Source organism: Monocercomonoides exilis (genome assembly GCF_001643675.1).
Source record: "Monocercomonoides exilis strain PA203 chromosome Unknown scaffold34-1095894, whole genome shotgun sequence".
Classification (NCBI taxonomy): Eukaryota; Preaxostyla; order Oxymonadida; family Polymastigidae; genus Monocercomonoides; species Monocercomonoides exilis.
This window is the reverse complement of record NW_027150579.1, coordinates 720,226-747,717: the sequence shown is the minus strand read 5'-3', so window position 1 is coordinate 747,717 and position 27,492 is coordinate 720,226. Positions and strand designations below refer to the sequence as shown.

The window sequence follows — 27,492 nt, the reverse complement described above, 5'->3', positions numbered from 1 at the left end:
ATTTTGTTTGCCATTCTTTTGCAGTTTATTTTTCGCGTGAATTTATTGTGTTTTCAGTTCCCTTGAAAAAGGAAAAGTTGTGGACACATTTGAAATAACTTTTTTTGCTTTAAAGTTTGCGGGAAAGATAATGCTCCAATAACTTCGATTAGGAAACTCTATTTTTTCATTTAATGTTTGTGAATAAAATTTAAGGAATTGGTCCGATAACCTTTTCTACTTTTTGTTTTCTATTTCTTCCTTTTTATGAAACAGTGCAAAGTTTTTCAAATTGGACAAATTCCATTTGTTTTTGTATATTTCTTGGGGCACATAGGGCGCTGAAGAATAATGAACTGAAAAATATGAGAAGAATGGAAAGAAATTGAAGATGATATTTTTTTTTTTGATGAAAACCAACCTGTTGTTGGATGAGTAAGATGGAATTGACAAGATTCATACTTTTCTCTTTTTTTCAGAAGAGCAAGAAATCAATGCATTTGATGGAGAAATGATTTCTGAAAAGGATTATTAGCGATTCAGATGATGAAACACTTGAAAACGGAAGGAATTATGAATATTTATTGGAGGGAAATGAGCTTTGTCAATGGAATGAAAAAACAGAAAATTGCCTATAAAAATAAGTTCTAAAGGTTTGTTGATATACTTTTGAAGTTATTATTGTTATTTTTTTTTCATTCAGACTGTTGAAAGAGCGAAGAATTAGATGGCTTTAAAGAAGAAAAAGAAAAACAGGGAATGAATAATAAAGGCAGATGAAATTCAAGATATTATGAAGATACCTGTCATTGGGCTTTGGCAAAGAGTTAGTTTTTGAAGAAAGATGATTTTTTGTGAAAAAATGAAAGTGAAAAATTGAAAGAAATGGAATGAAAAAGGGATTGCTCAATCTGTCCTATTTTTAGATGGAAAGAGAGAAAGAGGATTGAGCTGAATGTTCGATGAATTCAAAGGTTTCTCCTCTTCAGAAGAAGAAAGCCTCTAAAGGAGAATTTCAATGAATTTCATCTTTGACATTTGTTTTCTCTTATCTCTCAATTTTCAACCTTCAATCATCCCATTCAATCCATTCATCATCATCATCATCTTCCTCTTCTTCAAATATATCAACAACATTTCATGTAGCTTTTTCTTCTCTTCTCTTCTTCTCTTCTCTTCTTCTCTTCTCTTCTCTTCTTCTTCTTCTTTTTCTTCTACTTCATCTGATTGGATTGAATTGCATTCTGCATCTGCACAAGAGATAAAGATAAAAATGAAATGGAAACAATGAAATACATTGATGAAGGAAAGCAAAACAAATTGAAATAAGAAAAAGAAAAAAGAAAAAGAAAAAGAATGAAGAGCATGTTTTGAGACAGGATTCAGAAAGGAAATGGAATTGAGAAGATGGAAGAGATTTTTTTGAATGAAAGGAAGAATAAAGGAAGGAAGAAACATGAAAGTTTTCACTGAGATTTGGAGGGGAAAAATTGGCTTCAGAGATTTATGAAATTAGACAGGAAAAGAGAAACAACAAAGAAAAAATGTTTGAACAAATTAGATTTATCAAGAGTGAAAAACGAATTAATGTTGAAACAATTGTATCTGCAAATGAATACGGGACAAAGTTTTTTGCTTTATGAATTTTATTCCACTCATTTCTTTCTTTTATTTTGCTCAATTTCTTTTCATTTTCTTTATTATTATGCATGGGAATGTTTGATATTTTACGATATGATAGGGAAACAGTTTGGAACAAATCTCGGCTTTTTCCACAATTGCAAAATTTTTTTACCAAATTTTCAATTCGTAACACTTGCTTTATATAAAACTTAATATTATAAAAAAATGATGAAAATTCTTTCTTTTTTTAAAAGCTTGTTTTAAATTTCACAATGAAATCAATAAGAAATGAACAATAGAAAGTTAAAATGATTTACATTGCTTCACCTTCTCCTTCCATCTCTCCTTCACCTTCTTCTTCATCATCAGCTGTAGCATCCTGGTATTGTTGGTATTCAGATACAAGATCGCTCATGTTGGATTCAGCTTCTGTGAATTCCATTTCGTCCATACCTTCTCCTGTGTACCAGTGAAGGAAGGCCTTTCTTCTGAACATAGCTGTGAATTGTTCAGCAACACGTTTCCACAATTCCTGGATGGCTGTTGAGTTTCCAATGAATGAGACAGCCATTTTCAGTCCCTTTGGTGGGATATCGCACACAGATGACTTGATGTTGTTGGGGATCCATTCAATGAAGTATGATGAGTTCTTGTTTTGAACATTGAGCATTTGTTCATCAACTTCTTTTGTTGACATTCTTCCTCTGAACAAAGCTGAGGCAGTCAAATAGCGGCCGTGACGGGGATCTGAAGCAGCCATCATGTTCTTTGCATCGAACATTTGCTGGGTCAGCTCTGGAACCGACAAGGCGCGGTATTGCTGTGATCCTCTGGAAGTCAAAGGAGCAAATCCAACCATGAAGAAGTGAAGTCTTGGGAATGGAACCAAGTTGACAGCCAACTTACGAAGATCAGAGTTCAACTGACCTGGGAAGCGAAGGCAGCATGTGATTCCTGACATAACAACAGACACAAGATGGTTCAAATCACCATATGTTGGTGTGGTCAATTTTAGGGTACGGAAGCAAATATCATAAAGTGCTTCATTGTCAATGCAGAAGGTCTCATCAGTGTTTTCAAGAAGCAGAGATGTTGACAATGTGCAGTTGTATGGTTCAACAACGGTATCTGACACTTTTGGTGATGGCACAACTGAGAATGTGCACATCATACGATCTGGGTATTCTTCACGAATCTTGGAGATCAGAAGAGTTCCCATTCCAGATCCAGTTCCTCCACCGAGAGAGTGGCACAATTGGAATCCCTGGAGGCAATCGCAACCCTCAGCTTCCTTACGGACAACATCCAAAACGGAGTCGATCAATTCAGCTCCCTCTGTGTAGTGTCCCTTTGCCCAGTTGTTTCCTGCTCCTGTCTGTCCGAAGACAAAGTTGTCAGGGCGGAACAATTGCCCGAATGGTCCAGCACGAACGGAATCCATGGTTCCTGGTTCCAAGTCAACAAGGACTGCACGTGGAACATATTTTCCACCTGTTGCCTCGTTGTAGTAAACGTTGATTCTTTCGAGTTGCAATTCAGACTCTCCGTGATATGCTCCTGTTGGGTCAATTCCGTGCTCATCGGAGATAACTTCCCAGAACTTGGCACCAATTTGGTTTCTGGAATTTGAATTAATAGCATTTAAAATTTTTTAATTTTAAAACGCATATTTTGAATTAATTGAATGTTTATAAAAGATGATTCAAATAAATATGAACATAAAACATAAATCTCAATCAACAAACCCGCACTGACCGGCTTGGATATGAACGATTTCACGCATGTTTAATTTTCAACTGCTTTGACAATTCTGAAATTCCCCAATTCAAATTTTGATCATTATCTTTTTAAAAGAATGGTTTTTCATAGAATTGGTAACTAAAGCAAAATATTTGCATTTATGAACAAAACAAGAACTTGTTTCAAACTTATAACAAAATAATCTCATTATTATTCTTTAATTAGAATGCCCACAAAACATTGAAAAATTAAAGAATTGAGAGAATAATTAAAAAGCATTGTTCAGAACAAAATTCGTAAAGAAAAAATTTCATCCCAACTATCTTTTTGAATCTGAAATTAAAACTTTTTTTTTTTTTTTTGCTTCATCATAAAAATGTTGATGATGTGAAAAATAAAAGTGAGATTATTAAAACTAAAATTATTAATAATCATAATAAAATTAATATTTAATTCTGCGCATACCAACACCATTTGATATTATGGAGATAAAGAAGAAAGAATGGGAAGAAAGAGATGACGTTGATGATTTTCTTTGAACCACAGTGGAGGAAGAGTGAGAATAATTTTTTGTGCTTATTGAGCCCCATCACATCCATTTGCATTTGCTTCGAATCTTTCGTAAGCACATTCTTCCTTCTCCAAGAATTTTTCAAATGCTTTCTTTGTAAAATCTTCTTTTTCTCTTCAATGCAAGATGCAAGAATATTTAATCAAAAAAATCAAAGTTCTTGCATATTCTTCTTGTTTACACATCCATTCATCATCTCCATATTTCTTGAATCTGCTCTTCATCCTATTCATCTTGTGCTGCATGTGTCTCCAATTGTTGGTTGAGACTCATTTGGAAACGCGCATCCCATCAATGATGGAGAAGAATTTTCTTCGTCTTAATTTTTCTGTGTCTTTTGCTCTAATCATTGTCCTTTGAATGAAAATCTTTCTTTTCCCTTCAATCTTTATTTCTTTCCTTTGACATTTAATCAGCCATTTGTTTTTTTCTTCAGTCATTTGATTTTTTTCTCTGTTTCATCAAATAATTTATACAACTTTCTTTTCTGTTTCATCTTTCCAAGCTAAATTCCTCTGTCGCTGAAATTGTGCCCCAACCCCCACCCCTACCCTGATTCTCTCCTTTTGTTAGCTAAAAAAAGTCTTTTCAGAAGCATACCATTGAATTTTTGTGGATTTATAACCTTTTGTTTCCTCAATATCCAAAAGGACGTCCAACTCTCTTCTTCTTCTTCTTCTTCATTCATTCACAATCACTTCCATTTCTTCCTTCACAAACACCAACATCAATGCAATCACCTTCTTTTCCGTTCATTCGTTTTTTTCATTATCTCCTCACCATTTTCTTCTTCTTTTTTTGGAATAATTATCCCTCCTTTGTATTGCCAGCCACTTTCTCAGCACAAAAATACCCCAAACCGCTCTCCCTGCCTTTAGCTCCTAAATTCTATATAATTTTGTGCGATTTTGTCCTTCACAGAATTCCATCCTCTTTTGTCTTCATTTAATAAAATAACAGTCGTATTTGTTTTCAAGTCTTGTTCCAAATAAAAAATTATGAAAAGCATGACATTTACTCATATTCCTTTGTTTCCTAATTACTATACAATAATCAGCTCCATTTACATCGTATTGCTCTCCAAAGCGGAGATTGGCCATTTCAACAATAAGCAGGATTTCTGGACTTTGGAAAGGATACAGACGGAAATATCTTCACAATCAATAGAACAATTAAAAATGTACACATGCACATATTCTCATTTTTTTATAAAATTGTTGCATTCCCCTTGGCCATCCAATTGACAAAAATCATCAGGCAGAATTCCAAAAATATTGCATTGCCTCGTTTCTTGTTATCTCCACAGGAAATAATATTTCTAGCTTTACAGATAATGTTCACTCACTGAACTCTCATTTTGTTAACCTATGTCCCTTTTGAAACATCCAAATTGATCAAAACTACCATAACAACAAACCAGTATAATATTAATAATTATTTCTTTTTGTAATTCTTTGTCAAAATGCCAAAACAAAAAAGGAAGGTGCGAACTGGTATATTTTCTTGAATATTTTGAGTATAAATTTTGCACAAATTTACTTCTATCCAAACATATTTAAATTCAATGGAAATATCATAATGGTGTTGTTTTCTTGTTCAATTTTTTTGAAAAAAAATCTGTATATAGGAGACAGACAACACAAAAAAGTTCAATAGTGTGCAATTGCATTCGCATGTGAATTCTTTTGATTAGATTTCTTTCTTTCTTTTTTTTGAAGAATTGTTTTCTGAGCTGGAAGGCTGCGATGAAATTGAACAGAAACAGAAAATCCTTGAGATAAATGAAGTAGTTGATGGAATGAATATGGAAGAATTCAAATCAGTTTTCACAACAGAACTATTCAATGAAATGGACAAAATGATTGAAGATAAGAAATTGCAATTGGGAAATTCCACTTGGATGCTGAAGCATGTCGTATATCTCAAAGCGCTGAAAAATATATGTAATCAAGACTTTGAAAGGTCTTCGTTGAACAAAAGATTTAAGAAGATGATTATTGATGAAGAGAAGAAAAAAGAAGAGAAAAACGAAAAGCTTCTTGTTGATCTTAGCGAATGCTGTTTTTTGCTTAACAGCTTGTTATCTTCAGAACTGTATTCAATTTGTGTGCCTTACCTTATTAAAGCTGCCTCGAAGAAAGAGGAAAGCGAGGAGACTCAAAAAGAAGTGGAAATGTCTTTATTAACTTTAAATTACATTGACACGTATTGCGTATGAACATTGTTATTTCTATTTTGATATTGTTGTTATTTTCTTATTTCTAATAAGTCTTTTAGGCTAAAACAGTATTTGAAAGAAATTATAGAAATCGTCAAACATCAGCAGAAACACAAAAATCTTTCACGACTGGCCAATCAATCTGCTTGGCGTTTTTTGATAGACCGATTATTATACAATGAGAATGTGGAAGAGGTGATCGTGAATGAGCTGCATTTTGTGGGAGAGGCAACAAGAGAACTGGAAGAGCTTACAAGAAGTCTTGACTGGAAGAAAAAAGAAGGTGTGGAAAGAGGAGAGGAAGCGAATGATGAGTTTATTTTGATAAGATGGCTCCAAACATTGGGTTCTTATTTCTTCAGATGCAAATTGGAGAATGAAGAATTTGTTGGCTTTTTAAGCAACGTTGTTCAGCTATATCAAATATCAAGGGATAATTACGAAGAAATAAGCAGTCTATGCATTCATATATTGGAAAAAGCAGCAGAAAGAAGAGTTGTGAAAGTTGAAGACTTATTGAGTGGAGGAGCAGTCAACACTTTTTTGGAGGAAATGAAACAACCAACATTGAAAAAAACAATGGAATTCGGCTTTTTGCGTTTCTTTTCGAAAATTTCTGAAAGATTGAAAGAAGAGGCGGATGGAGAAACTGATGAAGCGAAAAGAAAAGCATTGAAAAGGAAGATATTTGAAAAGATGGAAGAAGATGGATACGAAGATTACATTGAGAGTTTTCAAAAAATGTTTGATTTTTTGAACAAACATCATCTGCCAACTGTTTTATCGTTAAACATTTCTGATTGTTTTGTGAATGTTTAAGAAAATGAAACTTATATTATTTTGTTACTCAAAAACTATCTTTTTCTTTTTCATTGATTTGTTATTCGACAAAACCTTGTAAATGTTTTTTTTAACAAACAGAAAATTGGCTTAATGAATACTTTAATGTTTATCAAATTAGTGTAAATGTTGGAGGAAATGAGATATATTGAATTTCGTTTCTTAAATATGGTTTTATTCTTTTTGAATTATTTCCTTCGTTGGCAAACAATTGCGTGAATCCTTTTTCAATTAAAAATTTTTGTTGGATTGTCTGATGAATTATCAACTGATGATGTTAATGTTCGAGATAAGGAAATTCATTTCATTTTGTAGTTCTCATTTATTGCTTTTCTTTTTATCATATTGCATAATCGAAAATAATCATTTGAGTCTTTCTTTTTTAATAATTTTTTTTGTTTCACTTCATTTCGATGAATTGAGGGAGGAAAAAAAAGAGAGAATTAAAATTACTTTCATTTTCCTCTTATCTTCTTTAAAAGTCTTCGTGAAATGACTTATCTTCAAAGCAGTTTCACGAGAGTGAAACAAATACACGCAAGTTTATTCTCGTTTCTAATTGATTCTCTTTTCTGATCTTTTGAGAAGTATCTTGTAACTCCAACTTCTTTCCATTTTTTTCTTACTGATCATTTTTTAAACATGAAGAAGAGACACTCAAATTCATTGAGAAAAAGGCGTATTTGCCATAAGAATGCGAATGAAAAAACATGTGATGCTTTCCTTTGGTAATAGGCAGGCCAAGCATCTCTTCTTAACTATGAATTCCCACATTTTCTTCTTCTTCTTCTTCCTCCTTCTCCTCCTCCTCATTCTTCTCCTTCTTCTCCTTCTTTCTCCTCCTCCTCCTCCTCCTTCTTCTTCCTCCTTCTCCTCCTCCTCATTCTTCTTCTTCTTCATCATCTTCTTTTTCTTCTCCTTCTTCTCCTTCTCCTTATTCTTTTTCTTCTTCTTTCTTTTCATCCTCTTCTTTAATTTTTTTCTGAAGCTATGCCAAAAGACCCATCTGCTGCTTCTTCTACTGCTCTTGAAATCTCCTGTTGAATGCCATAGGCGACAAAGAACTGCACACTTGGTTCCACTGAATGCTGCTTATCTGAACCCGCCTCAACCTCATCTCCTGTCCCCACCCCCGCCTTCACAAACCTCAGCCTTCCCATTCAAAGTTCCTTCACAATCAGAGGTGCCGTCGCTTCTTCCAGCTTCCCCAGGTTCCCTTTATTTCTTTCCACAAACTCTCTGTGTGCTGTCGGATAGCCGCCTTTCTCCTCATTCCCATCTCCTTCCTCTTTTCATCCCATTTCTCCTTCCTCTGCCTCTTCCCGCTCTTCCAGCAACGCCAACGCAATCGCTGCTGGTGACAAAATCACATCCTCCATCCTCAGCCCCGCTTCTGACAGCCCCTTCTCCATAATCTCTCCCACTTCACACACTGCAACCCCTCGCCCCATCACTTCCTCGTCCAGCTTCACCACAACACGCCTCGACTGTTGTGATCTCCATATCTGCAGCGACGGGACAAACAGGTCGTTGATCGACGGGAATGCATTTACATCTGCCGCCGCAAAGATCCGCTTACTCACCGACTTCGTGCCCACCGACGCTGCAAGCGAAGGAAGCGGCCTCACCAGCGAAACCGAAAGCATCTCCAAAAGCGCCACATCATACGCACGCGCAACATCCCCATACAATGCAACCAGCTATGTCACGCCACAACATATCCCTCGAAGCGTCTGCAGCACATACACCTCAGCTGCCTCTGGTACCACAATCCGCAGCCGCCTCTCGATGTCATCCATCGCTCCTACCGACGTGTATGACGCAGCCACAGCCGACGCATTCGAAGGGTCAATCGCAGGCGCTGATGAAGATGATGGCTGATCATCTCCTGCTGCCTTCTTCTCTTCGCTTCTACGCCTCCTGAATAATGAAGTTGATCGGCATGCTGCTCCAGTTGAAGAAGACGAGGAAGACGAAGGTGCTGAGCGAAGAGACGACTGCTGCGCTGCCCCTGCCACAAGAAGCTTTTTCAGATACACCATCACGTCTACCAGCAGCTCCACCGGAGACACAAACACAACATCCACATTCGGATCAGAAAGGCTAATCAGTCGCAAAAGCTCACAGTTCTCGAGCAATGGGAATAGATGGAACAGTGTTTCTTCAGGTGAGAAGTTGAAATGGGAAGAAGAAGAAGTTATGCAAATTATGAATGAAATATCGTTCTGGTCAAGCGTCAAATGAATTAAATGAGTTGCAAATAAAAAGATCAGCTCAGAAATGGAAAATGCTGAAGTTGCTGTTATTTGTTTATTCTGTTGGTTTAAACAAAAATCCCATAGAAGCCACGAGGTATCAGAAAGATTCCATTTAATGAATGCCATTCCGATCTCAAAATCTGAATTCTTCCAAGCTCTTGTTCACGACGAAAAACATCTTCTCTGGTTTTGGGCGTGTTTTCTTGCCTGCCTTCATTTCCCTTTCGAAATAAACTGCATTTTCAATTTCTGTATAAAATATCCTTCAAGCAAGTTTCGTCGTTTCCATTTCATTTTTCTCTTAATCTCTGAGGCTGATGCAATTGATGAAGAATTCACAACAGATGAAGTGAATAAAGATAAAGAAAGAGATGCTGAGTAGCAAGACGTCGATTCATTTGAAGCAGAAGAAGAAAAAGATAATGATGAAAGAATCGAATGGGATGATTGAAGGTTGAAAATTGAGAGATGAGAGAAAATAAATATCAAAGATGATATTCATTGCTATTCTCTTCTTCAGGATTTTGTCTTCTGGCAAATAATATCCTTTGAAATTCATAACAATTTCAATTTGATTCTTTCTCTCTCTCCAACAATAAATACAAAGCACGCGTCAATCTCTTTTTCATTCCATCTCTTCTTCTTTAACTTCTCCTCTTTCTCAAAAAATCTTCTTTCCTCAAAAAAGGATCTTTTTGTCAAAGTCCAATGACAGGCATCTTCGTAATACCTCGCATTTCACCTGTCTGACTTTGTTTTTTCTTCTCTGCGTTTCTTCTTCTCCAAAGCCATCTAACCCATCACTCTTTCAACAGCAAAAATGAAAAATAATAATCACTACATAAAAATAACAACAACGACAAACCCTTTAATCATTTTTATAAGCAATTTTCTATATTTCATTCCCTTAACAATGCTCGTTTTCCTCCGATTTAATTTCATTATTTTTTCTGTTTTCAAGTGTTTCATCATCTTATTCACAAAATGTCATTTCCAAAAGTCTTTTCACATTCAATTTCTCCGATTTCTGTACCATCTAATTAAAGAGAAATCCATGTTTTCTTTTCAATACTGTCGATTTTTTCAATATTAATCTAATTGATATTATTCCATTCTTTTTTTGTTGTGCACTTTCCCGAGATATAAACTTCTCGAATCCCATATTCAACACAGAAAAGAACATATTTTCTGTTCATCAAATAATTCACATTCCTGAGCTCTGAAAAGGATACTGATAGAAGCACCTTCAAAGTGAATAGAACTAAGGAAAATACACACATGCTGATATTTTCATATACTCATGTTATTGTTGTTGTTACCGTTTCATCTATTTACCAAAAATTATCTGACAGAAATCAATATTGTTTTTCCAGCGATTCGTGCAAACATCAGATAGAACAAATCCCATTTTGCATGATAAATTCGCTCATCTGTCTCTCATTTTGCAGGTTGATATTCCAGTTCAAAGAAAATGATTTGATCATTTCATCCATAACTCATAAAGAAAAAAGACAAAACATCACGTTTTCTGCAAATACTTGCCAATGGAAATGCAAAAACCGATGGTGTGAAAGCGGATACTTTATATGATTCTTGTTGAGTTTGACCTATTCTCCAATTATTTCAATCCAAACGTGTGGACTTTCAACGTCAATGATAATAATATTGTTGTTTTCCGCTTTCAACATATTTTCAAAAATGCAGTCAACGAGTGGAACCGAAAGAATTTATGGCTTGTGTTCATTGTTGTATTTGCGCACTGTTAATTGTGATTTTTCAACTTTATTTTTTCAGATTTGCTTTCTGATCTGGTGCATTGCAATGAGGATGAGCAAAGACTGAAAATCCTTGAAATGAATGGATTGATGGAAGAAATGAATGAAGAAGAACACAAATCGTTTTTCGCAACAAGAATTTTCAATAAAATATCTAAAATGATTGAAGAAAAGATATTGTCATTGGATTGTGCAATTTTGTTGTTAAAGCATGTTGGATATTGTAAAGTTCTTTTAAACTTGTGGAGTTGTGATTTTTATGATTCCTTGTTATGTGGAAGATTTGAGAAGATGATTGTTGATGAAGATGAGAAAAATGAAGAAAAGAACGAAAAGTTACTGGCAGATCTTTGTGAATGCTGTCTTTTGCTAAGAGAAGGAAAATTTTCAGAATTACTTTCAATTTGCGTGTGTTGCCTTCTGAAAGTTGCATTGAACAAAGAGGAAAACGAGGAAGCTCAAAAAGAAAGGGAAATGGCTTTACTGGCTTTGAATAATACAGGATTAATTGTGTGAGTTTTTCGATTTCATTTTTGATATTTTTGCTTTTTTTTCTTGTTTTTTGATTAGAAAATTAAAAAAGAAATTTTCTTGAACGAAATCAAAGAAATCATTGAATATCGCCAGTCACATCTCAATCTGTCGCGACTTGCCTATCAGTCTGCTTGGCAGTTTTTGATTTTCAGATTTTACAACGATATAAGCTTGGAAGGTGTTATTGTGAATGAGCTGCATTTTGTGGGAGAGGCAACAAGAGAACTGGAAGAGCTTACAAGAATTCTTTATTGGAAGAAAAAAAAAGGAGAGTTAAGAGATAAAGAAACGATAGAAGAAAAAATCATAAAGAGATGGATCCAAACATTGGATTATTATTTTAACAAAAGCAAATTGCAGAATGAAGAACTTACTGGACTTATCAGCAGCATTGTGAAAGTGCTTCGAGCATCAAGGATTATCAACAGAATATTTTGCGTCTGGAGCATTAGCTTATTAAAAGGCGCAGCAGAAACAGAAGCTGTGAAAATTAATTACTTGCTGAAAGGAGGAGCTGTTGATGCTATTTTGGAGGAGATTCAGCAATATACTTTGGAAGATTATAGAATGTTGTATCATTTGCAGTTCTTAAGGAGAATTTTAACGATATTGAATAAAAAGAAGAAAAATGAAATGGAGGAAGAGGAACGAAAAGCAACAAAAATTATGATAATCAAAAGGATGGAAGAAGAAGGATATGCTGATATTATCCCAAGCTTTCATGAAATTTTTGTAATTATTTACTATTATTATTATGGTGATATATCATTAGATATTTCAGATTACTTCTTATTCGTTTAAATCAAAAGAGCTTTTTCTATTTCTGACTTTTCAGAAATTGCATTTGTTCAATCAGAGAACGAAAGGAAACAGAAGAAGGGGAAGAAGGGGAAGAAGAAAAGGAGGAGGAAGGCGAGGAAGGCGAAGAAGACGAAGAAGAAGAAAGGAGGAAATTGATAACAAGCTGAAAAGAGTCTTTTTCATAAATAAGGTCAATTCCAATTCATTTTTCTTCTTCTTTTCCTTCTTCTTCTTCTCTTTCTCTTTCTCCTTCTTCTTCTCGCCAATTTCGTCTTCCAACACGAATTTTTTCTCTTCCAAAGGAAGTTTTGAAGAATATTCCTGTTCCGAAGGTGATCAAAGAAGAAGAAGAAAACGAAGGAAGAGGAAGAGGAAATGAAGAAGATACTAAGCAAATAGCAGGATTTCAAAGAAATTCTTCTTCTTCTTCTTCTTCTTCTTCTTCTTCTTCTTCTTCTCCTCCTCCTCCTCCTCCTCCTCCTCCTCCTCCTCCTCCTCCTCCTCCTCCTCCTCCTCCTCCTCCTCCTCCCTCCTCCTCCTCCTCCTCCTCCTCCTCCTCCTCCTCCTCCTCCTCCCTCCTCCTCCTCCTCCTCCTCCTCCTCCTCCTCCTCCTCCTCCTCCTCCTCCTCCTCCTCCTCCTCCTCCTCCTTCTCTTCTTCTTCCTCCTCATTCTTCTCAATCTTCTTCTTCTTCTTCAACAAAACCTATTCGAAAGCCTCGTCCTCCTCTGACTCTTGTGATTCCTCCATTCAACAGACAGAACTTAGACAAGCGTCATTCTTCTTGTTCTTCTTCTTCTTCTTCTATTTCTTCTTCTTCCTCTTCTTCCTCCTCATCTTCTTCCTCCTCCTCTAATAATCCTTCTTCTTCCATTTCTTCTTCTTCTTTTAATCCTTCTTCTTCTTCTTCTCTTTCATCTGATTCCACCCAAATGAATGTATCTTCAATGAATGCTCTATCTACTGCCTCATCTGCATCTGGTTCTTCTGATAACCCTCTCTCTATTCCTCTTCCTTTGTCCACTTCTTCCTCCTCCTCCCCAAATTTTGGCGTTAATTCTTCATTTGCTACTCCTTCCTCTTCGTCTTCTTCTTCTTCTAATATTACATCTTCTTCATCTTCATCTTCCTCTTCCTCTTCCTCTTCCTCTTCCTCTTCCTCTTCCTCTTCTTCTTCTTCTTCTTTCATCCAACACAACAAGTTTAATCGCTTTTGTGAAAGAACCTCTTCGTTAATCCTTATTCCCATCTCGCTCAGCTCATTCCACAACATTCCCAACAGTTCACAAAACAAAACATTTTGATATCCTTTTTGAATAGCTTCATAACCACACACGCCTCGACTGCTGCCGCTGCCACTTCAGCTGAATGAATGGTGATGGCGAATGCGACAGACGAAGCAGATGATTGGCAGATGGGAACACACTCACATCAGACACTGTCAAGATTAGCTTATTTTTTTTTAATCGATTTGGTGTCAGCCAATGAAGCAAGCGAAGGAAGATGCTCTGCCAGAGGAACTGAAAGAATCGCTGAAAGCACCGCATTGTTCACAGGATAGCACATTGAGTGACAACAACCAGCGCTTCAGCTTCAGCGGTGCGCGAGGCAACAGAAGCAGCAGCAGCTGATATGGAAATCAGCACAGAGCATGGAAGCAACTTGTTTCAAGCGCTTCAATCAGTAGACAGCTCTCGATGTTTTGCAATGCAACAAAAGAAGTTTGTGATGTGATTGGTGCAGATGCTTCAAAAGAATCAATCGCAGTTGCTGATGAAAATGATGATGAAGACTGTTCATCCTCTGCCAATGCATCTTCTGTCTTCTCTTCGTGTTTGGACAGTCGAAGCGAAGAAGGAGACAGACATCTGTTTCAGAGAAGAATTTGCATGGATTGAGAAAATCAGAAGAATATAACAGGAAAATCTTATTTTGTGGGAAAAATGAAAAATAAAAAAAATTCAACTTTTCCGCTTTATTCATATTTTTTCTTGAATCATCTTTTCGAAAGATGAGAAATGTTATAATTTTATTAGTTTTACTTTCTTGTCTTTCTTTTTTCTTTTATTAGACTCTTTTTCAACAATGAAAAACAATACAAATTTGGGCAAGATTCATTAGAACTTGCCAAACATAAACTCAATTTGTTTAATTGTTGGTTCGTTCAAATTATACAAAAGATTATTATTCCTGATGTTATTCAGAGAATCTTTAGAATTCACAATGGTTTTTCTTTCTCTGTTTATTGTCAAGTAAAAGCTAAGAAGTAATTAGTATGTTTCTTTTTTCCTTCGTGAAATTGTGAACGACATTTGATGTTTTTGTGTTATTTTCAATTTGACAAAAATTTCAGACAAGCAAGCAATTTTTTTGTTACACAGGCAATGAAAACAAGTTGAGATAAATGGAAGAGATTTGGTAGTCAAGAGATGACTCCCATTAAGAAGTCATCAAGTTTTTTGTTTTTGAGATTGATAAATCGGAAATATTTAAATTCACATGATTCTTGAAGTGCTACGAACTGAATATGAATTGCAAGTGAAAATTGAATGGAGAAGAAATTTTGAACAGTTTTCTCGAAAAAAAAAAAAAAAAAAAAAAAAAAAAAAAAAAAAAAAAAAAAAAAAAAAAAAAAAAAAAAGCAGAAAATGATTGAAAAAAGGAAACTGTTGATGGTAATTGTAATTTTGCTTGAGAACACAAATACAAAAACAGATTGGAAAATTCAAAAAAAGGCTCAAAAACAAATAATTCCGTTTTCTTGTAAACATTCAATTCAACCAGAATTTATCACGAATACTTTACAGTTTTTTCCTTTTCATAATCTTGTCATCTCCTAAATAAAATCATATTCTTTGTACGTTTTCTAAAAATTAACTTTCCTTAGAATGAAATTGAATCTCATATTCCCCAAAACACACAAAGGGTTTTCAATTTTCTAAAAAAAAACAGTGATGAAGACTTATATTTTCTTCTTTGATGCAGCTCGTTCCTTTGCTCATGAATATTTTTTTTGGCTGAGGCAATAAAAAACTGACATCGCTTTCAATATATCTGATCCCTTCAATTCTTCACAAGACAGACTCTCATCCATAAAAAAAAAAGACAAAAGGGGATTATTCGGCCAGTAATGATTTTTTTCTTGAAAATATCAAAAACTGTATTGAAATAGAGCTTTACGAACTCATCAATGAAGGTCAGTTTGAAAATTCTTTACAAAAGTTAAATTATCTACCAACGAAATAAATCTCAAAGATATGAAAATCTTTGATCAAGCCCATCATATTATTTAATCATATTTTCTGTTAGGGATTATTAACCCTATTAACTAATTTTCACAAGAGAATTCAATGAATTAGGGTTAACCCTAAAAGGAATTTCATTTTAACTTCATTTATAAAAATTTTAGGGCTTTTATACGAAGATAATTTTTTATCACAATTCATAAATTGAAAAAATTATAAATTTCTTTCTTTGAAGAAATTGATGATAAAAATTGACTATATCTTCATTGAACTATGATTCATCTGGTAGGAATATGAAAAAGAAATCGTTATGATATGAATTTTTCACTGGTCGTATCATACCCATTTGCCAAAAAAAATACTTTGCAACGCAAGTGAATGTTGTGAATCACTCATTTTCTTCACCCAGACAACATCAGCATTTCTGTCAATAGCAACTGCTGATTGATTTTCTGGCTTTCTGAAAGGCTGCATCCGCAATGCTTCCAGGTTATTTTGGGTTTTCCCTCCATTGTTCTCCCCCATTTGCAATTACACAGCACATCACAGCTTCTTCAACAAAAAAGTTGTGTTTTCTCAAATATCTTCTCTTCCTGTTCTTCAAATTTAATTTCGCCCCGCTTTCATTCATTTCCTTGATGCTGCTCTTCTGTTTCAGCTAAAATGCTTGCTTAGGTTGATTCACAAAGAACAGTCATTGGCAGCTGCGAATGAACGAACTGGGATAAATGTCTTTCTGATGAAATGCGAATGTGCAGAAAGAGGTGCAAACAATTGGAATTGGCAACTTTTTGCTGAGGAATTGTTCGCAGCGACAGCACCTGTTATGTGAGTTTCTTCACTCACTCGGAACTCTGCAATGGCCGCTGCCAACTTGCCAGACAATGAAACTGCAATTTATTGCTTCAAATATGACTGGGAAATTCAACACTGAAAGTTCAATGAAGAATGCTCGCTCCAGCTGAAACACAAATCGCTGAAAAAGCCGATGGTGCTGCCAACTGCTCTGGAAAAAAGCCCGAAGAAGCTTCAAACTTATTTTCCGAGTTTATCAAAAATTCAGTCAATGATGAGCTGAATTGTCAAAATTGAAACTCCACTGATGATGCCTTGCTCACCCCAGCTAAGTTGTTCCACCCCCAAAAATCATCACATGTTTTCCTCCTGAAGCCTGCTTGCAATCTCCCTGAATGAAGTTTTTTTTCAGAAAAAAAATTCGATAATCATCAAAATATCAAAATATCAATCTATAAAAATATCATGAAAAATACATACACTACTTCACTCATTCCACATATGCTCCTTTCATGTGAAACATTCAAATTCGAAAACATTGAAAACACTCGTGATGAAAAGAACTCCCATGTGTCATCACTCAATGCTCTCAAACTGAAACTGATGGGAAATTATCACAAATGACAGTGATTTTGCAGCAGAACTTTGGGGATAATCAGACAATTTCCATTCTTCAAACAAAATGGGGAAAATTACAAATGCCTGAAAAACAGTCAGAGAGAAAGGAATTCTAGCGGGCAATCCGCAAAACAATGGCAGATAAAGTGCAGAAGGTTTCACAATATCTATTTTTTTGATAAGCAACCAAAACTTCTTCATCTCATTGCTTAATTGATTGTTTTCATTCAATCGCTCAATCCAGTATGGCTGATGATCAGGCTTTCGTCAAAGAGTGAAAAAATATCAAAACCAAATGAAACAAAAATTCATTCGAATGCCCTTGATAAAATGTGAAAGGTGACCAAACAGATATTTCACGGTTTTGTGAGCAAGGAAGCGTTGAAGCCACAATTGAATTTGCACATTTATTCTCAGCCTCTGAAACAAGAATTTATTTAAAGATAACAATAAAACATGTTTGAAAAATGATTGGTTGAGAACAGAGAAGGGATTTCGATAAGGCCAGATACATGGCGTGGGAAGAATGGAATATTCAGAATCAAATTGGAATCAAGCTCAGATGTTTCCTGTGAGTTGAAAACAAAAAATGCATTTTTTCCCAGTTTTTCGCATTGATGTTTATATTCCTCTCCACATAGAAGGTTGCAAGGGGTTTGATTTTCGTTTTCCATGATATTATTTCTAGACTTGAGCATTTGTCCCTTTCTGGATAAAAAAATCATTCGATTATCAAGAAAAGGCATTGTATTTGTTTGTGCAAACATTTCTTTTATTTGTGTTAAATGATTGTTCTTTCACTTGAATTTTTGCATGACTGGTTATTTCAACCAGTGTGGTACAGCCACTCAGATGAACAGAAGATGAGATGAAGCGTTTATCAGCCAGCTCGCTTTGACCATTCCAAGCAAAATGATTGCCAAGAGCGGAATAGATGTCTGTGCTTGCATCAAAACACAGCAGACCCCATGCGCTGCGACCAAGTCCATTGTGAATAACTTACATGTATTTGGCTTGCTTTGAGCTCCAGCTGAAAATGCTCCTCACTCACCTCATGAAGTGAGGTTAACAAAAAAATACAACCATCATCTTTGAATGCCTTGAAAGCCAGTTTTCGATTCAGTACCAGCCGATGCGTTTCACATGTGGTGTTTCTGTTCTGATTGTGAATCAACCTGAATTTTGTGAAGGCAAACTGCCTGTTTGAAAATCGAGTGGCATCATCTTGATCTGAGGTTTTCTTGAGAAGAGAATGAAGAGGAAGAACAAGAAGCGTTAAGAGCGGAAAGATTGAGTGAAGGGTACAGAGTAAGGAGAGAAAACAAAGTGTAATTCAGCAAAGATGCGTCGGTTGAGTGAGGAAAAGCAGAAATAAATAAGAAAAAAATAACAAAAAAGGTGGGGAGAAGATTGGAACTGAAGGGAAAGAAGAGAGAGAAGAAGAAGAAATTGAGGAAAGGAAGAGAGGAAGAAAGGGATTGTTTGATGGGCCTTCATTCTGCAAAAAACCAAATTGTTGCACAAAGATTTTCATCTTTTGTTTTCAGGGAAGAACAGAGCATGGGGTGAAGAAGTGCTCATCATTTGAATGAATCAAGAGATGAATTATTTTGTATTTCTTAATTTTTTATTCATTAGCCAGATTTGTGGGACTTTTGTGAAAACTATTTTCTTTTTTCAATATGTCCTTGGCTTTGATTCAATGAGATTAAATGGTGTGCTCATTCAGTGCTTCAATTGGACTTATGCTTTTCTCTTTCAACTTCTGATTTTATGTCAATTATATTTTTTAATTATCTTGTTTCAGATATTGCCAGATGCTGATCATGAAGCGGAATATATGAAGAAACAGCATTAATCCAAGGCCTCATCAAATATTTTGTGAATTATTATCAAAATGAAATCTCAAATATTTATTTTCTTTTCAATCAGGGATTGAAAAAATAATTAATTATGGCCATTTTGATCCTTCAAAAAAACATTAATTATTAATCTCAAAATTGCGTTCTCTTGACACAATGAACATGCATTTGCGGTTTTTGGCGTGCTTGCTCCTTGCAAACATGTTTGAAATCCAAGGTGTTTCTGGAAGTTCCACATGGAAAAGCGAAGGTATTCTCTCAAATATTGATATTTCTAATTATCATGCTTTTTCATGCCAAGGCAATGCAAGTGATGCTCGACTTCCATCAAAGGGAGACGATAATCTTTCATTTGAACAGCAAAATGCACCAGGAGTGAAAAAGTGCCTGACAGGAATATCTACAGTGATAAATGCATTTTTGGGATTCAACAATTCTACAGTTGGACTGAAAAATTTGGCATTTGAATATTCTTCTCCATCATGTGTGCAAATAACAGATAAGTCAATTGTTGTGATGGAATCGTGTATTTCACTCCAAAAATCAACAACTCCTTTTCATTTGCAAAGTGGGTCAATCATCCTTTCAAACATGAGTTTGATCCCTCAAAAGAATATTTATTCATCCAGCCTCGTATTTTCATCTGATGATTCGAATTCTATGGATTTGAGAAATTCCATCATGACAGATCTGGCTGTTTCCTCTTCAGAATGTTTCCTGTTGTCTGGAAAGAGCAAAAGTGAGAAGGTCACTAATTGTGTATTCAGGAACATGTCTGTGAAATCTGACAAAAGCAGTGATAATAAAATGGAGCATTTTTGCATTCGAAGTGGAATGGAGGGCTGCCTCATTTATTCATGTGTGAATGTGTTTGAAGGAGGGATCTCAGATGGATCATTTTCGCCAGAAGAATTCATCTGCAGAAACACATCAATAAACTTTGGAAAAAGAGAAATGAATGCTCTTGAGAAAAAAGGACAGATGAATATAACTGATAGCCAATCATTTTCGTTGTGCGAATGGACTGATTGCACAGCACCGCAAGGAGGTGCTCTTTATGTTCACGACAATTCAAATGCCATCCTGAAAGTTGAAAATTCGTCATTCACAAGATGCAATGCCACTTCAACGAGAGGTGGTGGAATATATGCTTTGAATATTGCGGAAAGCATTGTCCTTCATTCTGTATTCGTTCAATGTTCTGCTGCAGCAACAACAAATGCAGGAGGAGGAGGAATTATGGAAGAGAGCATATGTGTTCAACCAATTGTCGATGATTGCTCTTTTCAAAACTGTTCCTCTGGAAATGATGGAGGAGCAATTGATCTTCGTCCAACGATGACAAAAAAACAAAAGCAATGTATTGTTAATTCATTCTTTATAAACTGCAAAGTGAATCATACAACCTCATCCACTGGAGGTGCTGTTGAGCATTGGGACTGCATTGACAAGGTTGTTATTTCAAATTGTTTGTTTCGTGATTGCTATTCCAAGAGTGGAGGAGGTGCAGCTTGTCAAAGGATAAATGAGAAAAATGATGGAATTTTGTTTTACTACTGTTTTTTCCACAATAATTCTTGCGAACAAGGAGGATACGACATTGCACTTCAAGGCTCATCGAAAAACAACATTGATTCCACCTGTTATTCTACCAGACAAGCATCAAACAGAGTAAGCTTGGATTATTTAGAGATTGTTGACAAAAGCGAATGGCTCCGAAACGATTTTGGAAGAGTGAGATTTGTCTCATCAGCACAAAAGCAGCCAAATGCCATGGATTCATATGCATGTGGGCTGGATAAATCTTATCCATGCAGCACGATCAGCCGTTGCCTCACACAACTCATTCCAGACTTGGTTCCCAATGTGGAAGTGTCTTCAGGAACGATAATCGAAACGAATAGTTTTGAATGTGGTATCAACGCTTTTACTGTTTATGGCCAAAGCAATATGAGCACAGCAATCCACACAGAATTTGAAGCATCTGGGCTGTCTCTATTTTCGGTCTCGACAGGCACATTGACTGCCAGAGACTTTGTTGTTGTGCATGACTCGTCACATCCGAATAACCGTGGGTCAAGGCTGTTTGAGATAAGTGGAGCAGGAGGAATGAGCATCAGCAGACTGAACATATCTTTTGGGAGCGGACAATCAATAGAAACAGCATTTTCGACAGAACTGATAAATGTGCAGAATGGGATGTTTCAGATGGAACATGTGAACTGGGCAAAGACGATTTCCACAAATTCACTGTTTTCGCTTTCTTCAACAAATGAGATTTCATTGGCACTTTCAGAGTGTGCCTTTGATGGGATTGAGAGAACAACAAGCGGAGCGTCTGTGATGTCATTTTCCAATGACAAGGTTAACATGAATCTTGATTCTTGTTCATTTTTGGGATGTGGAAGCACAACATCTACTGATGGAGGATCAATGATGCTATGTGTTGGGAGTGAAAATGAAGTGAAAGTGAAAGGTGGATCTTTTGACGGGTGCTATTGCTCTGCAACATATGGATTTGGGGGAGGAATCCTTCTTCGGTTATTGAACGAAAATCCCAATTTTCTGATCTCTTCTTCATTCGGAACAAACGCAGCTAAGTGGGGAAAAGATATCTTTGTTTTTTCTCCGAATCTGGAAGAAACGACAAAGTCACAAAAGATCTCTTGTATCACAGCCTCATTGGATTCTTTTGACAAGGTGAGAGGATACGACAAGGGAAACAATAGTTTGGCTATCCCTCTGTGTATCTATCTCTTTTCCACCCCAGAAGAAATCTTTGTGAGCAATACAAAGGCATATGATCATTCTCATTGTGGAATTGTTGAATTCCCTTGTTTGACAATGAAGCACTCCATCAAACGTCAAACAGAAACAAAGAAAGTGACTGTGAGTGGAATGATTATGATGAGTGATGAATTGGCATTTGAAGAACAAAAACATGAAATCAGAGGAAATAGTGATCAAAGTGGCTGGACAGTCTCCGATGCAAGTTCAACAATCAATTCAGCGATGATAACAGCAAATGTTGAAACAGAATTATCAAAGCTCATCTTCTCTCTTCCTTCTTCGTTTTCTCTTCACTCAACTTTCATATCATCTTCTTCACAACTGACATTGTCTCATTGTTCTCTTTCCCTTCAAGATCATTCATCTGAATTGACATTTCTGTTCTTATCTGTTGAGTCTGGAACCTCGGCTATTGATACGTTTTCCGCTTCATCGATTGATTTGAATGGAAATCCATTGATCTCATTGTGTGGAAGCAGCACAAAGACCGAGTCAATGAGCATCAAATGGTTGAACATGACGAACTGCACTTTTTCAGAAATGGAAAGAGCAGCTGGAAGTGGAGGCTGTGTGAGTATTGATAATAGCAACGATGAAAATTCAAATGGAGAAATAAATATTGAAGAGTGTGATTTTGATAGATGCTCAGTGTTTTCTGATGAAAGCGGAGGAGGCGCAATATATGCTCAGTTGAAAGGGAATACACATTTGGATATTATTTCATGCACATTCACAGGATGTTCAGCACCAGCTGATGAAGAGAAGATCGGATTTGGAGGAGGGATGGCGCTGAAGTTGATTGATGATGATTCTTCGTTTGTTATCTCATCACCAATTTTTGATGCAGATAAGCCAAATATTGCGAAATATGGAAATGACTTGTTTGTTGAATCATCCAACTTGACAAAGAGCATCACAAACACCTCTCTTCCATTTGTATCAGAGAATCTGGATGATATTTCATTAAATTCCATGAGAGGCTTTGATGGGAATGACACAACGAATGCTATTCCAATGGTGTATTTCTGGTTCACACTTGGATCAGAGGTATTTATCAGAAATGATGGAAAAGATGTGTGCATTTGTGGTCTTTCAGATTATCCATGCCTGTCAATCGATTATTCATTGGATCGATTCCCTGAAGGAAATGAAAGAAATATCAACATAATTGGAAAAGGAATTCTTAAAAAATGTGTTGATCTCAGTAGAATTTCAGTAAAATCAGATGATGAAGAAATGTGCTTTTTGGAGTGTCTCTCATCGCTTGAAGGAGCAGAAGAAGCAGCAATGAAGATTTCTGGAATTACCGATTTCGAGCTAATTGACTTTGTTGTTCCATCATCATTTACAGGTGGAGTCAACTATTTGATGCATGTTGGATCAAGTGAAGGACTATTGACTCTGAAAGACTGCTCATTCAGCAAAAATGAGGAAAGCAGAGAAGAAGAAATGATTAACTTTGGGTTGATCGAGGCAGATGAAGGCACAGTTGTGTTTGAATTTGTGGCAATTCAATCACTTAGCTTTTCACAAGATATTATTTCCGTTCATTCAACAACTATTTTGAATATGAAAAATCTAACGATGAAGAATATTGAGCTTGAAGGAGCAAGTGGATTGTGCGTTGCAAAGAGCTCAGGGAGAGGAAAAAATGAAGCTGAACAAGATATTGTAATTGAGTGCAGTTCATTCGAAGAAGTTACACAAAACGCAACAGATGATATTCCGATCATCCGAGATGAGGATATTGATGAGCCATTGAAAATGGTGATTCGAAACACAACGATGAAGAAGTGTGGTGGAACGAGGTGTAGAAAGGGAGGTGGAATATTTTGTGCGTTGAATGAGGGAGGAATGTTTGACTGCTCATTTTGCACGATTTCTGAGTGCTTCTGCTCGAGCACAGGAAGAGGCGGGTGGCTGTTTCTGGAATGCATCTCAGCAGCTGAGCAGCCTCTGAATTTTGTGTTATCCAACATCACGTTCAGAGATAACTCTGCATTGAGGGGAAGGGATGTGTATGTTCGATGCCATTCAATTGAAACACAAATAGTTGATGAACAATTCCTTTTGGATTTTAGAACACCATATGTGAAAGAGCTGGCGATATGGGGCTGCACAACAGACTCATTTGTGGGAGAAGAAGATCTTCTTCTGAGAGTCGGGAAATATCAGAGCGAGACGATATTTGTCTCAGCTATCGCGGATAATCACGCAGATAGCAAGCAATGTGGAGAGTTCAGTAAGCCTTGTGAGTCAATGAATGAAGGAGTTCAACACATCATTCCATCATCTTATTCGCAGCTTTTGATGTCGGAGGAAACAATCATCAATGGAGAAAGCAATGCTTTGAATGTGATCATCCGCTCGCTGGAATTTCCTTCATCCGCTTTGGTGCATATGAACTCAACAATTGCTGGCAAAAATGGAAGTCTTCTCAAAACATCAGAGAAAGTTCGGATTGAAAGTGTGAAATTCAACTTTGACCAGTCATTTTCATATTCAGGCAATTCTCTCATTCATGAATTCAGTGGCCAGCTTTCTCTTTTATTTGTTGACTTCTCTTCTGTTGGAGAGTCAAACAACAATCAACCTCTTGATCTCAACTCAACCTTGCTGAGCGTTTCAAAAGGGATTCTTCATGTTGACAACTGCTCAATATCAATGCTTTCGCTCAAGAAACCTTATTTTCTTCTGAATGGAGATGAGGTTTCAATCACAAATATGAAACTGGAAAAGATTGAATTAACAACAGATGTATTTGAGATTGGACAATATGGAAGTGCTGTATTGAATGGAGTATCTGCAGATGGAGTGAAATTGTCTGAAGGTTGCGTAATTGCGATAAATGATTCTTCTTCAAGTTCTATTTCAATTGGAAGTTCCTCATTCAACAACTGTTCGAGGAACTCAGAAGGAGCTTCTGTTTTTTCTTCTTCTTCAACTTCTGTTCAAATTGTTCTTTCCAATTGTTCCTGTTCAGACTGTAATTCTCTGTCAAGCAAAGGAAGCGTTATAGAAGTGCGCGATGCGGCAGATGTTTCGATGCACATGTGTGAAGTTGAAGGAATTCTTGCGAAAGAATGGGGAAGTGAAAGAAACAACGATTTCGGAGAAATATGTGAATGGAATGGATCGCTTGTCCATTCAGCGAATTCTTCACTGGTGATGAAATATATTACAATATTGAATGCTTCATCAGGTGGATTGTCAGTGTCTGCAGGCGATGTGACGGTTGAGAAAGGAGAGTTTTTGAACAACAATCCTTTCATTGAAAAATATCCCTCTCTTCGTCGAAACATCATTTGTTCAGATTCTGCATCACTGACCATTTCCAGCTTGAAAGGGGGAGATGGAGTGAAGGATTATTCTTCACTTTGGATTTTGAATGATAGATGTGATTTGAGAGGGATAGCAGGAGAAAGGTCATCTCCATTTTTCATTCCCAAATTGGAAGATGTTTCAGTGAATGAAAATGGCAGCAATGTTGTTGTGAAATTCAAGGGATCTCTTTTTGTGCCCTGCGATTTGTCATTCAGAGTTGTGTATAAAACAGGAGATGTGGAGTTGGTTGAGACATATCCCTTTGAGGAAGACAGTTTTGTTTCAGAAGCGGAAGTGATTGGAACAATCCCATCAGCAAATATTTCAACCATCGAAGATGAAACAGAGATTTTAGTGATGATTTTGTTTGGTAAGCCATTGGCAGAGACTTCTCCACAGATTCTGAAGAACAGAAGTGAATCCAAGGTGAATGGAGATGAAAGGATTTCTGAGGGAGGAAAAGAAGGAAAATCATCATGGGCTCTTATAATTGCAGTAATATTTGTTGTTCTGTTTTTGATTGTTCTTATCGTTTCTGTTATTCTTGCAGTCAGATGGAGAAAGGCAAAGAATGAAGCGAAGGATCTGAGAGAGATTGTGAATGATACTGTGAGAAAAGATCCAAAGCTGATTGAGATGACAACAATGGAGATGTCTCCTGAGGAGCAGTGGAGGAGAGCCGAAAGAGAGGCAGAGAAGAAGAATGAGGAGAAGATTAAGAAGAGGGTGTATGCGAAAAGCTTGGGACATTCAGAGTCGTCAGAACATCTTCTATCTGAGAGTGGCTCAACAGAATATATTCTGGGAAGAGATTCAGACAAGATCCCTGAGTGGACGCTGGAGAAGGTGGATGAGAAGGAGGAAGAAGAAGAGACAAGAAAGCGAACACCTTCTCCATCCATTTCATCCACCTCAACAACTGACTCAGATTCCACTTTTGTAAGAGGGGAGGATCTGTGCCCAACCACCTCATCAATGTCGAATCTGGTGGATGCAATGGCCTGCTCGTCTCCTCATGAGAAGTTGATTGTGGATTTGAGGGATTCGCTGTTCATGCTGCTGCATGGAAGGAATAAAACAAAGGAGATGGCAATTGGCACTTTACAGGAGAGGGAGCAGACAGCTGCTCAGATCCTGTTCTGGGTGGCCAATCTTGCACTCCACTCGTTTGACGAAATGGAAAACGGATTATCTTCACTGGTCAATCTGAGTCCGCACATTGTGCTGTTCTCTGAGCATATGGTCATCTGCATTGTCATGCATTCAGACTTATTGTCTGATGATTCTGATTCATCGTCCGTCTCATCATCGACTGTTGCAACTTCTGCCAGTGATGATGACGATGAAGATTCTCTGCCCTCATTAGTATTTGAGGATGAAGGACTTTTCAAAAAAGAGTGTTTGAGGTGGAAGGCACCAGAGCTGCTGATCAACAAAAATATGGATGCAACAAAAGAGTCGGTTTCATTCTCGATTGGGATGATGCTGTGGGAGTGTCTGACACTCCAGATCCCGTTTGGTGATTATGAAGCAGAGGTGGCTGGGCAGAAGATAGTGAATGGAGAGAGGACAGATATGGCCGCAATTGGTATCTCTTCTTTTTGTGAGTTAATAAAATTGATGGTGAGTGAGAAACAGAGTGCAAGGCCAACACTGAGTGATTTGAAACGAGAATTCATCCAGAAATTCCCAGCTGGAGCCGTGATTCTCACAGTGTCTGATGCAGTCACCTACCAAGAAGGATCTCGAGAAAAATCAAAAGAGGAGCAATCAGGATCTTTGACCTCCTCAGAAATAATGTTTATCAGCAGCTAAAACACTCCCAACTGAATGAGCCGAGAAATGACTAATATCAAAGTTGAAGTGAAAACCGACGAATAATCGAGCAAACCATTTTCTATTTGAAAAAAAAGAAATGTTCAACCAAGTATTAAGAGTGAAACCCAGATTGAAAAGGAAGCAGAAATTCCTCTTCAATCTTGTTTTTTTTTGAGCTTTTCATGAAGTGAATTTGCAATTGGATCGTTGCTTCACTGAAAACCTGATTTGGATAATTATCCAAAACATAATCCAAAAATCAATCTTTGTTTTTTTGACAATTATTCCATGAGATTTTTATTTTGTTTTTCAAATGTCTTTGAAATAACTTGAAAAAGAGTTTTTTCCTTCTTTTTCTCAACTTTTTTTCCGGCAGCCATTTGTTGTCGTTGCCCTTTAATTCCTCTTCTTTTCATTCACAACTTTTGTATTCATGTAACTCAAACATCTCATAATTCAATCTTACCCCTTTTTGATTCATCTGAAACCACTTCAATTTTTATTTTCTTTTGAATTCATTCCGTAATAATTATATCTGTGAAGATTTCAACACATTTGAATTTTCTTTTTCTGTGTTTTTCTTTGAAAGAAGAAGAAATAGAAAAACCTCATTCTTTTTGAGAAATATTCAGAACAAAAACAATTTTTTCTTTGAAGCATTAAAAGACCAAAACTTTCATTAAGAAAAGGACAAAAAATTAA

General features: G+C 36.4%; 5 protein-coding genes across 5 annotated transcripts; 2 read left to right on the top strand and 3 right to left on the bottom strand.

Moving 5' to 3' along the window:
• Positions 1-1,828: 1,828 nt before the first annotated feature.
• Positions 1,829-3,426, bottom strand: MONOS_2247 (Tubulin beta chain). The gene is made up of 2 exons (XM_067872157.1): positions 3,348-3,426; positions 1,829-3,221 (listed from the first exon to the last, which is right to left on the bottom strand). Exons 1-2 carry the CDS (start codon positions 3,383-3,385, stop codon positions 1,916-1,918), a joined length of 1,344 nt encoding a protein of 447 aa, XP_067724199.1. The 5' UTR covers positions 3,386-3,426; the 3' UTR covers positions 1,829-1,915.
• A 4,449-nt stretch (positions 3,427-7,875) lies between these two features.
• MONOS_2246 (uncharacterized protein) lies at positions 7,876-9,355 on the bottom strand (the record flags this gene model as incomplete). The annotated part of the gene is made up of 2 exons (XM_067872156.1): positions 7,876-8,671; positions 8,720-9,355. 2 exons carry the CDS (start codon positions 9,353-9,355, stop codon positions 8,264-8,266), a joined length of 1,044 nt encoding a protein of 347 aa, XP_067724198.1. The 3' UTR covers positions 7,876-8,263.
• Positions 9,356-11,295: 1,940 nt separating this feature from the next.
• MONOS_17861 (uncharacterized protein) lies at positions 11,296-12,339 on the top strand (the record flags this gene model as incomplete). Its single annotated transcript, XM_067870823.1, has 2 exons — positions 11,296-11,514; positions 11,575-12,339. 2 exons carry the CDS (start codon positions 11,296-11,298, stop codon positions 12,337-12,339), a joined length of 984 nt encoding a protein of 327 aa, XP_067724197.1.
• Positions 12,340-13,113: 774 nt separating this feature from the next.
• On the bottom strand, positions 13,114-13,611 carry MONOS_2245 (uncharacterized protein; the record flags this gene model as incomplete). The annotated part of the gene is made up of 1 exon (XM_067872155.1): positions 13,114-13,611. The coding sequence occupies one exon, from the start codon at positions 13,609-13,611 to the stop codon at positions 13,114-13,116; it is 498 nt and encodes a 165-aa protein (XP_067724196.1).
• A 5,403-nt stretch (positions 13,612-19,014) lies between these two features.
• MONOS_2244 (uncharacterized protein) lies at positions 19,015-26,787 on the top strand (the record flags this gene model as incomplete). The annotated part of the gene is made up of 2 exons (XM_067872154.1): positions 19,015-19,108; positions 19,160-26,787. The coding sequence occupies 2 exons, from the start codon at positions 19,015-19,017 to the stop codon at positions 26,785-26,787; spliced, it is 7,722 nt and encodes a 2,573-aa protein (XP_067724195.1).
• Between the last annotated feature and the right edge of the window lie 705 nt (positions 26,788-27,492).